This window comes from Camelina sativa, chromosome 20 (genome assembly GCF_000633955.1).
Source record: "Camelina sativa cultivar DH55 chromosome 20, Cs, whole genome shotgun sequence".
In the NCBI taxonomy this organism is placed as follows: domain Eukaryota; kingdom Viridiplantae; phylum Streptophyta; class Magnoliopsida; order Brassicales; family Brassicaceae; genus Camelina; species Camelina sativa.
The window spans coordinates 2649143-2660790 of NC_025704.1; the positions used below are offsets into that span (position 1 = coordinate 2649143).

The window sequence follows — 11648 nt, forward strand, 5'->3', positions numbered from 1 at the left end:
AGAACATGTTTCTTCTTCCTGCTTGTTTTTTTCCAATGTTTTTTTCAACCTGATTTTTTAATATTCAATATGTTTTTTTTTCCTGCTTGTGCTTCTCTAGATGATGAGTCGTGGACCCAAATGATGGTAAAATCCTCCTCACAAATTGTTTTTATATTTTAATGCTCTGTTTCCAGTGATTTTTCAGCTGCTGGGTTGTTTTTACTTCTGATTTTATCAAACAGCACAAAAAAATATATTGAAATACATTGTTTGAGCCTGTGGCCTGCATTTGTTTGTCTCCGCTCTTCGTCTGAAAATTCAAAAGTTTCTTCGCTCTACATTTGTTTGTCTCTGTTTCTTATCTCTTGCCTCTGGTTCATCAAATATTTTGGAGAGAGAGATAGAACAGTTAAGATCTCAAGTTATGACGACAACGAAAAAGACGACGGCATGTTCTCACCACGTTGGCTCTTCTTCTCCACCTTACAAACTCATCTCCGCTGCCCCAGAAGACCCACGTTCATTTAAAAAAAAAAAGAACAACAAAAAGTCATGCTCTATGATTCACACAATCTCTCTATTTCATGAAAGTGTTTTCATGACTTTTTTTTATGAAGAAAATGACATAAAATCTTAAACCAATAACATAATATTTCAATTCATTAACAATCCAAGATTCTTTTGTTTTATTTGAATAACATAAAACTTTTCATGACTTTATAAAACTCTTAATCCAATAACACTTAGTATGTCATAGCACCTTTATGACATTTTAGAAAAGAGTTTATAATTATGGCATTCACCACAAGTTTTAGAAAAAATGACTAGCATTTATGATTTAACTTAAAAATATATATATAAAAACCATCTATATGTAAAAATTCGGATATCCGAAAGGACATGTATACTAGAGACAGTCAAACAAAATCCAAATATTCGATCTGATAATACGAAAATCTCACTCATATTTCATTTCTCATGATCTCTGTTCTAGCTCTAATACTACTTCTTGAATAACAAAGAGATTAAACTCAAAGATTTATAAAGAATAACACTCTTTATTAGCCTTAGAAAATACATCAAAACTAAAGCCTCTCAAGTTCTTACAGTCTCTCTCAAAACTCCTAGATTATGCTACACACTTGCATAACCTTTATATAAAGAAAACACTTAATAAAAACTTCTAATCCAAATAGGAAAATTAAACTTTTTTTTCCTTTTCCATAACTCGTTTGGACTAGCTTTGTTTGAGCCTCAAGCTTTCTTCAAGCTTAAGTCAACAGATACTCTGCTCGAACATGCTTATGTCAAGCCTATCATCATCACTTCAAGCTTTCTTTGTTTACCTCTTGCTCCATCTACATACACTTATATAAATATGTTATAGTATATATAAATATATATATATATATATATATAAAGTATAATTAGATAAATAGCAAGAGGAAAACAAAGAGTTCTTCGAGGCATACGAGAGAAGATGAGAAGAAATACCGACCGAGAAAGAGACAGCTTGTAGAATCCGAGATTTGCTTTCACGAACTAAAATCTAAGATCATGACACCTACTTTTTACTTACACATACATTCACTGATTCACATTCACATCTATATTATATAGGTACGTGTATGTTTATGCACGTATGATTAAAAAGAAAAAAAGTAAGTTTATCCATGTGTGATTAAAAAAAAAAATGCATATGTACGATCCGATTCTTTATTACTTCTGAAACATATGTATTGTAATTTTCATTAGGAATGAATAAATTTACCTACAGGAATCATCTCTTTGTCATCTCCATTAAGTTAAAAAGTTTTTGGCATCCCATTTTCTTTTACGATATAATTTATTTGCATATTTTATCAGTTAGAGCGAGCTTTATAATAAGATTCATATTTATATGATCATACGATTATGTATTATTATGTACTTTATGCTTGTGCAATTATCTTTATTCTGTGAATACACCTTTGGTAGTCAAACTCAAACACTGCTGTTAAAGGAATTAAAATTGATTCAGAAAAGTGTTCATGATTAAAACATAATCAAGTTCGGACTTGGTTCTTTAATATCAGATTGATTATATTTAAAACACGGTTTCAAACGACAGTTTTCTGTTTTTTATAGATAAAAGTAACAGAAAAAAGTTGTATCTAAAATCTCTAGGTCAAATCACTACGATTTTTTTAGGTCAAACATAATTTAGTGAAAAATATTTAGTTAAATTTAAAGGAGAAGGAGTAGGAATAAAAAGAGATTGTGAAAGTATATTTTTCAATGATTCTTCAACATAAATCCTAATTTGATGCCTCCTTGGATTCCCAACGTTGCAAAACAAGAAAGAAAAAGAGAGATGTACAAAATGTCAACAACAGCGACCTGTTTTCAAGTATCACCTTTTAACATTGAAAAGAAAAACTAAAGACCACGGGCCAAACGTTGCAAAACAAGAACAACAGCATCTCAAAGACCACGGCCATCATCGAGCATCATTGTATCAGAGCTGCCAAAAAATTGGAAACGTATGTGAGCATGTTATATTCTAACATGCATCAACATAATCACAAATAATAGTAATCATGTTATAATAAGTAGATGATTTACCGCCATATCAGCATACTCTATGACCAAATTGGGATATCGAGCAAAGTACAGAAAGCCTCGATCCCCATTTCCCACATCAAAACCATTATCTTGGAACTCAAGTAGATCATTTCCAAGTTCGTCCGTAACCGTCCCTGTTCACAACATAATAATCACCGCAAGACACAGAACATAAATCATAACTTTACCGCAGCATGATAATGCATCTGTCCCTAAAGATACGGGAACTGTGAGTATAATTTAATCAAATTTATACATCATCCAAACTCGATTGAGATATTTCATATAAATTAATCAGAATCCTACTTGATTATATAGATGCATGTTAGAATATCGAAGTATATTAGCATGATACCAAGTCACGGTGACTGTGATTTGACAAATCGGATAAAGATATTCCTAGAAATTAGGATTGTCAACCAAGGCAAACCCCTAAGTATGATGAGAAAGAATGGAACCTGTTAGGAACATTGACTTTCACAGGAAAATTTTCAGCCCTCTTGTTGTTTAGATATCTTGCCCATTCTTCCTCCGTTGGTTTATAAACATCCTAAAAACAAAACAAACAAAGCTAAATCAATTCAGGTCATATTGACAACAAGGAGAAGTAATCAATTAAGGTTCCAAGGGAAGAAAACTTGCCCTTTCTCCAATATTATGAGGATAGCTAGGAAACCAGAGAACAGAGGCTGCGAACGGTGCAACCGAAAGTTTATTTCCAATCATCATGTCCCAGGCTCCCTCAACTTCTTCTTCATATCTAGCCTCATACTTAATTGTGAATTTACTAAGTTTGTAAACGGGCACATCCGGACCACAAGTAGGTCCTTCTACATCTAAAGCAAACGTTAGAGGACAATCCTCTTCAGCTACAATACCGTAGTGCACAAGCGCAGAATATGCCCCCTCCAAAGTGGTAATGTTACCATTATTATCTCTAAAATACTTGGGGGTCTTGTTCACCAAATCTTGAACCGACAAGTATACATCCGGCTCGCTTCAGTTTTAACAATGCTTCAAACTGCCTAATAAGGGAAAAAGCCCAAGAGAACATACTCTCTCCATGTAAGATAATAGGGCCTCCTAATCTAAGAAAACAGATGTTATATGTTCAGGGGCCTCCTGCCGGATTACAAGGGGCCTATAATATGTTCAGGGGCCTATAATATGTTTAAGCCCGCACTGCATATTGATTACTTACCGGATTTCTTGCCAAATAGAGGAGAAGGCCTAATCTACCAGTAGTACTGGTCACCACCGGCAGGGATTGGCCGTTGTTATCCATCAAAGACTGAATCTGCAAGGGACCCTAAAGAGATCCAAGAGACTGCTACGTATGATTTTAGAAGAGAAGACGAAGAACTAGAACATGAGGACGAGGATTGTTTATAAACAAAGAGGGTGAGGGGGTAAGATAGGCATACAAAACTTTACTAATAAAGAGGTGCAATGAATATTTCCGAGTTTCACGCCTGTCAAAATCTTTACCCGATAAAAGCCTATTTTAATTACTTATGATTCGGTCAACTAAATCTTTCTTTATACTCCCTCCGTTTCATAATATAAGATGTTTCCAATTTTCTATGCAACTTTTAGATTAAATTTATATTTTATATTATGCAGACTTGTTTATAATTGGTTAAACTTTTTAAAAGTAACTATTTCTTAATATGCGTGTTTTCACTAAAACATCCTATATTTTGAAACGGAGGAAGTATATACTACTGTAGTATATTTTGTCGGCCAATATATCTCTTGTTTTAAAATTTGCTAAGTCTTCTTAATGCGACGTTCAAGATAAGAAGATCTAACCCTAACAAGAAAATTGGAAATTAAACAAAAATTAATCGAAAACTATTTAATAAAATAAAAAATATGAAATTAATATATATCATTTTTATGTAATAAAATTTTAAATAAAATATAAATTATAAAAAAAATTACGATAAACATATAAAATATAATTTTAAAATAAAAAATTTATGAGTTTTAGTAAAAAAAACTACAGTTAATAAAACATCACAAACTCTTAATTTAAATTATTTAAAAAAACAAAAAATATAGCGACCAATAATTAGATTATAGAGATTATAATCAGATTAAATTAAAAATAATCAGATAACTTTTAAAAGTGTTAAATCATTAATGGAGGTGGACATGATGGGCCGAACCATTTTATGAGGCGTAATCTATGTTAAGCTTCCTTTGTCGGCTATTAATCCAAGTTAACCAGAGAATCAATAGAATATTTACTTCCGGAGATCTTGATAACACAATTGAAAGCATATTCCTTAAACCATCCTCACTTTGATTTACTAAGCCGTACAAAATATACAATTTTAAAATTTACTAAATCATAAAAGTTTTATTTAAAAGATTTTTACTCTCAATATTTTAATACAGTTTTTGTGGACCGTTCTTTCTTAAACTTTTTGCACTATTTCATAACTTTCTCAGCAAAGACATGTCTCTAAACTCTAATTCTCTTAAGTATGAGTGCTTAATTAGATACAAAGTCAAGTTAGACGAAACAAACAAAAAGACTCTAAAGAGAAGATGTCTTCTTTGACTTCTAGAGCAAGTGCTGACTCGTCATGTAGAGGCAGTGGTCGAGGAGGACACATTCTAGCTGGCATAGCTGGTGGTAGAGAAACTTGAAACTGAGCAAACTGAGGTATCAGTGGAGGAGGGTGCACAAGCATACCAGGCTGCATTTGTGTTGAAAGGTGTTGAGGACGCTCAAGATGGAGTTGTGCTTCACCTACAACACGCTCGTGACTAGCTAGAGCATCATATTGGTTAACCTGAGCTTCACCTTGATTCTGAGCACGGTAGTTTGTAAGCTTGAGATGGTAAAAGGCATGATAAGGGTCTGAGCTCCACATAAAGTTGAATCTTGCATCATTTATATTAAGAGCCATGACTTTTCTCTCAATCTCCAACCCGTTCTTGGAAATCAAAAGTGCAGTATCCTCGACAAGTCTTCTGATTTCTAGAGGTGGCTCACTGATTGCCACACTCGGCGGAAATCTATTTGAAAACATTCTACGCGATGCGAAACCATTACGTGGTCCATGTGGTGCAGGTTGCATCATCCCATAATTAGGTTGAGGAACTTGAAGATTAGCTGAAGCGTTAGGACCTAAGCTCCTGAATCTTGCATCACTCACATTATTTGACATGACCCGCCGCCGGAGATCCGCGTGACCTTGATTTGAATTGGACAACATGATTTGAGACAGAAACTAGAAACACCGTAACTCAGCGGGGAGGGAATAGCTCCGCCGCAACTTGGTAACCTAAAGCTTGGGAACCAAGGAAACGAAGAAGAAAACCTAGGGAAAAAAAATCAACTATGAGCCCTAAAGCTACTATTTATAACGAAACTCGTTTGGCGGATTTTTAATGGGCCTTTATCAATTAAGCTTATAATTTCAGAATATTATGTCTTAGCAATGATTTATTCTTTAATTACCGAATATTACGTTTGACATTAATGATTTGATCAAATATACAAGTATACAACAACTCTAGTGAAGAAGACTCACACAAGTAAAGCCGTAGCAACCATCAGTGATTAAGAGTAACTGGATTGATACGTAAGAAGGTCTGATCAAACCATAAGGTTCTTCTGGTTAATAGACATGAACCATTGTTAGATTTGATCTACTAATACAAACTAAAATAGGTCGATAGCTTCTCCAATCACCACCCAATCATATTATCAAACTCATTAACACTTTTTGTAAATTTCGTAACTAAGCAGGAATAATCTTAGGACCAATCTCTTAATCGTTGTCAAAGATTGGTCGTGTCAAGATCATCAGGATCTGACGCACTATTTATGGTCTTAGTGCTTCTTCTATGTTATTTCTTCGTGTGGAAAATGAGTTATGTTGCGATCTTCATCTGCCTTAAAGATAGATAAGCGAGGAGGCGATAACCGAAAACCATGACAATGAGTGCAACTACTTCAGTTAGTCCACTGTCTATTCTCATCCCGTTGATGGATTCAGCTAAGTCCTGATATTGAACTTTTAGAAGAAGCTTGTAGGTGTGGTAATTGAAAGATAGATAACGTATCCACGAGATGAAAACCGGCACTTTCTGTGAAAAGAGACAAGGATATCAATAAAACAGAGGAAATCAAGAAACAGAGGAAGTTAAAAACAGAGGACTTGCCTTGACAAAGAATCCTCCTGCGAGCATGAATGTCATGACTGTTACTGAAGCCAAAGTCGTAGCCTTCTTTAAGTCCATTAAAACGGCACCAATAGCAAGTCCGAGTCCCTAACAAAGAGAAAACACAATCAAAATCAGCATTTTGATTATACTCTACTCGTTATTTAGTGTTTTTAATAATTTTTTCGATCTGAATGTACCTGAGCCGCAATGATGCAAAGGAACACTGTGAGCATGCTCAAGAAGAAGGGATATGGGCTGACGCGAAGACCTGTCATGAAATAGACGACGAGAAGGAAGAGAGAAGGTAGAATAAAGTCGAGAGGGAGATCACTTGTGGTTCGAGCTAGGAAATATGCGCTTAGTTTATACATATCCGCTGCTCTCTCCTTATTCAACATCGCTCGCTCTTGCGGAAACGCAAATATTGCTGTGAAAACAGGAAAGAATCCCCAAAAAACAGCTATGAAGAAGAGCAAACCGGCCTGCAAGAAGAACAAGAAGCATAAGAGTTTCATCTTCGTAAAAACCAACCCGAAACCTTAGTTTTCTCAAACCAACAACATACCTGATCTTGTAGGCCTCTTGGAGTCCGCATGTCTGACTGCCACCAGAGAAGCCCTAAAATGACAGCTGTGGAAAGAACTTGTGTAACACGCAACCAGCTGAAGTACTCGTGTCGCCGTTCTTTGAGCCCTCTGCAGAACAGTATGCAATATTGCTCCCACCAGCCAGCTCCCCATTCGCGCTTAAGACGCAAACTTTTGGCCTTAGCTTCTTCGTCTAGTGGCACAGGATCCATTAGTTTCTTCTTCTCCTGTTCTGCAACCCGTGTCTCATATGCCTCCACAAGATACTGCTTACAATTTTTCGACATATATTAGAACTCAGTACGGTTTCAGGTAATCTTAATATGCTAGAAATGTTGTTGTTTCTATAATAACCTCATGAACAGCAGCAGGAGAAGGCTTGCCAGTTTGTGTTTCTCTGCCTGAATTACCAACTTGAACTCTATCATCTAACTCAGAAGGCACAGAGATATCATTGATGTTACCGTTGGCTAGATCGAGCAAAAACTCTGCAGGGTTCATGGCGATAAGAGGAGAGCATCCAATGGAAGAGAAGTACTCCAAAGCTTCTGATGATTTTCCAAAGTAGAGAAGACTTCCTCTTCCTAGTAGAATCAACTTGTCAAATCTATGGAAGAGCCTACTCGAGGGCTGATGTATCGTTGTTATCACTGTTTTCCCCGCCTGTTCCCAACACATTTTCCTCAAGATATTCAGAACAAAATCAAAGCAAATAATACAAATCGTCTGAAGTAACAAAGATAGCAAACAAACATCGGAGATGTCGTGGAGCATCTGAATGGTTCTAAGAGCAGTAGTGGAATCTAAACCAGAGGTTGGTTCATCGAGAAGTAACAGAGAAGGATTAATGATAATTTCGTTTCCAATAGAAACTCTTTTCCTCTCTCCACCTGATACACCACGCACGAATGCTCCTCCAATCATAGTGTCTTGGCACCTACAACCATGCAAGTTATTAAAATAAAGACCGCGTTTAATTTGTTGTTATGTTGTTATGTTGTAACCTAATTAAAGATTCAACATACCTCTCCAAACCCAACTCGTGGATAACATCTAAAGCTCGTTGCTCTTTCTGCTCTCTCGTTAGAGTCTTGGATAACCGCAAACGAGCAGCGTAGGTTAGCGTTTCTTTCACGGTAAGATGAGGAAACAGAACATCATCTTGAGTCACAAACCCAATCCTACCAACCAAACCAAGAACCAATTGTTAAGTACTCTCCATGTGTACTCTTACAACGGAGTGTGAGAGTTTTAGGGCAAAAAGATAATACCTGCTTTTCAAGAATTTAGAGTAAGGCTTGTCGTTGTAAGTAACAGAGCCTCCCGTAGCGGATTGAGAGATTCGACCAGCGAGTAAGCTAAGAAGAGTTGTTTTGCCACTCCCTGAAGGTCCCATGAGAGCAAGAACTTCACCAGGATTCACACTCCCAGTTATCCCAGTTAATATCTCTTTCTCCACAGATGAAGTCATTTTCTTTATTACCACTTTGTACGTAACTTCCTTGAACTACATCAATTTCACACCAAAAAAAAAGAAAAAGAACAACACTAAGTCTTGAGATTACCTCACACGTTAAATGAAAACTAGCTATTTTGAAAAATCTTATTAAACATTTTCACTTCTTCCCCCCTTTGTCTAATCTTAAAACTATGGATATGTGAAGTCTTGTACACAAATTTCATGTAAGACAAATGTGAAAGTAGATACAGAGAATGAAAGACAAATGTGTGCTATTCTTTTGATCTCGTCTCAGTGCCTGTGCAAACAGAGAAGATCAGTACCAAAAGAGATCAATCCCATACGCAAAAACCACTAACTACTTCAATCCAAATTTCTAACATCTCTCTTTGTAACAACCCCATTTGTTTTTCTTTTTCTCTTTTCTTCCTCTGCTTTGGATATACAAGTATATTTACCTTAAGAAAGATGGGTAATGTTGGTTCTGCTTGAAACTTAGGCTTCTTCTTTCCCGCTTCAATATCTTCCGCTGAAACAGTTAAGTTATACCGTTGATTCATCGTTGCTCAGTAAATTATATTAAAAAAAAAAGAGCCAGTGACTCAAAAGAAGGTGAACGAATGTTAACACCAAAGCACTATATGGTAAGTGAGCTTATAATATACGATGTGTAAACTATATGTTGGCCAATCTTTGTCAGCCTACTAAACGTCTTTTACGTACACGTAAGATTTGGACTTTGGAGGTACATCATTTGCAGATTATACAACAGACCAATCGCTAATAACTCCAAAATCAGGACCCACAATTTTGACTAATTAGTAAGAGATACATTGACTTGTTCTCACCAATTTTTAACCTACTTAATGAGTCCAAAGCTGTTAAGTTGGTGAATCAATCACTACGTGACGTTTACATATCACTAGTTTCTGTTTTGTTCCTTTTTTCGCTAAGGACGTCTTAATTTATTTAGTTATGTAAGTTTCTACCTATATAAGTATATTAGTATGTACTTAATACAAACAATTGTATCATCAAGTGAGAGAATAATGCAGATTAGTGTACAAACTATGATTGACTGATGGTTATCAAAACAAATAGTACAACTTTGATTTTTATGACAATCACTAATGGTGACAAATTGACTTTTATTAAAACAAATGCTCAGATTGACAAAATATCAACATAAATATGTATAAGAAAACAAACAAAAGTACAATATTAACTTTAAACATCCGTTTTGTAAGTGGCCGTAGGCATGATGCATCTTTAACAAAAAACAATTAGTACTATTTCTTTAAAAACAATATCGGGCATTTGGAAGCACTTAATTTATCTATAGTTTTTTTGAATATGGGGCCAACATCATAAGATTCAAAGAATAGTTTTGCACTCTCGAGTTTATGTCATGTGTGGTATATATATATAGAATTAAAAGTAAGTTAAACAAATACTAGTATCACTTTAAACCACTGGGATTGACCAAATAAAATATTTAATACAATCAAAGATATTAATGCTTTTCTCATTACATATTAAAAGTTTGCCTATATAAATATAAATATTATATTAATTGCAGCACCACTGAATTTGCAATTGAAAAGAAAAAGAAAAGTGAAAAGAAAATTAAGTGGTGGGAGTTTCTTTTTGCACGAGAAAGATAACACGTGGAGTAAATTAGAAGGCTCAATTGCTTTGTTTGTTTTGTATCTCTCTGTTAAATAATTTATCCCAACTCTCTCATGCAAAAAAGGCAAAGCGACGCACACCAATCATGTATCCGTTGTTATCATATCATTTAATTTTTTGCACGTCTTAATGACCATACTACCCTCTAAGTATGGGAACATCGTAACTTAAAATGACGAAAGTATCCTTAGGATGAGTTCACACGACTTACGTATCATCTCGTCGTCGCTGAACGGTTTCGAGTCGGAGATTTCCTCCGGCGGCATAGCGAACCCGGTGAACGAAAACGAAAGCCCCAGGGATGCGCTAGAAGCACGGCTCAGAGCCGCACCGCTGCTCACTTCCTCTAGCTCGAGCTTTAGCTGAGCGCTCCTAGACTTCCTTATGTGTGTTCCGGCTCCGCCACTCCTCCCTGGAGACGCCCCCATCATCAGCCTCCTGCTTGATTTCCTCGATAACGTCCCTCCTCCTCCAACGGCTGCTGGAGCCGTTGCAGGGATACCGTTAGCGTCCATGGAGCCGTGAGGTGATTTGATGGCTGCGGCCACCGACTCATATAGCTGCTCCGATCGTGTTCGTGCTAAACCGGTGGCCAACGGTGGCTTTTCCATTGACATTATGGCGTTTCCTAGAACTGCCGACGACAAACCATAAATCATAATCCATATTAACAAATTTATTTACGTTCAATATCATATATTTGAATGGAACATATATAAAACAAAATGAACATTTGATACCAATTACAGGAATAGATAAGAGATATAAATAGATACAAGAAAACAGGAATGACTATAAGAAGATGGATAGAATCGATACCTTTGGGGAACTAAAAGATAAAAAGTGTGTTCCACTGTTTGAAAGAGGTTTGTTTTTATGGTAGAGACGATGTTAAAGCTTGAAACTTGTGACACCCTTTCTAAGCTGCTTCTTCAACCTTCTTTATATAGTCGCATTTATGAGTGGCTCAACTCCAATTACGATAATACCCTAATGTTCAACTTTTCATATTGTAATTTTTTTTGTTTTCTTGAATCGTCAAGTGGTTTTTTCTAGTCCGTGTACATCTCTTGTTATGAGGACTAGGATAACGGATTACGATACCATTTAGTTGATGTTAATTAGCAGTTTTTTTCCAAAGT

General features: G+C 35.7%; 1 protein-coding gene and 1 long non-coding RNA gene across 2 annotated transcripts; both read right to left on the reverse strand.

Moving 5' to 3' along the window:
- LOC104768852 lies at positions 2184 to 3131 on the reverse strand. The gene is made up of 3 exons (XR_002036928.1): positions 3045 to 3131; positions 2587 to 2720; positions 2184 to 2485 (listed from the first exon to the last, which is right to left on the reverse strand). It is a non-coding gene; the product is annotated as an uncharacterized LOC104768852 (long non-coding RNA).
- LOC104768853 (ABC transporter G family member 22-like) lies at positions 6135 to 11437 on the reverse strand. Its single transcript, XM_010492920.2, has 11 exons — positions 11326 to 11437; positions 10718 to 11140; positions 9276 to 9346; positions 8630 to 8865; positions 8384 to 8539; positions 8112 to 8295; positions 7713 to 8021; positions 7337 to 7624; positions 6969 to 7253; positions 6769 to 6876; positions 6135 to 6693 (listed from the first exon to the last, which is right to left on the reverse strand). The coding sequence occupies exons 2-11, from the start codon at positions 11121 to 11123 to the stop codon at positions 6478 to 6480; spliced, it is 2259 nt and encodes a 752-aa protein (XP_010491222.1). The 5' UTR covers positions 11124 to 11140; positions 11326 to 11437; the 3' UTR covers positions 6135 to 6477.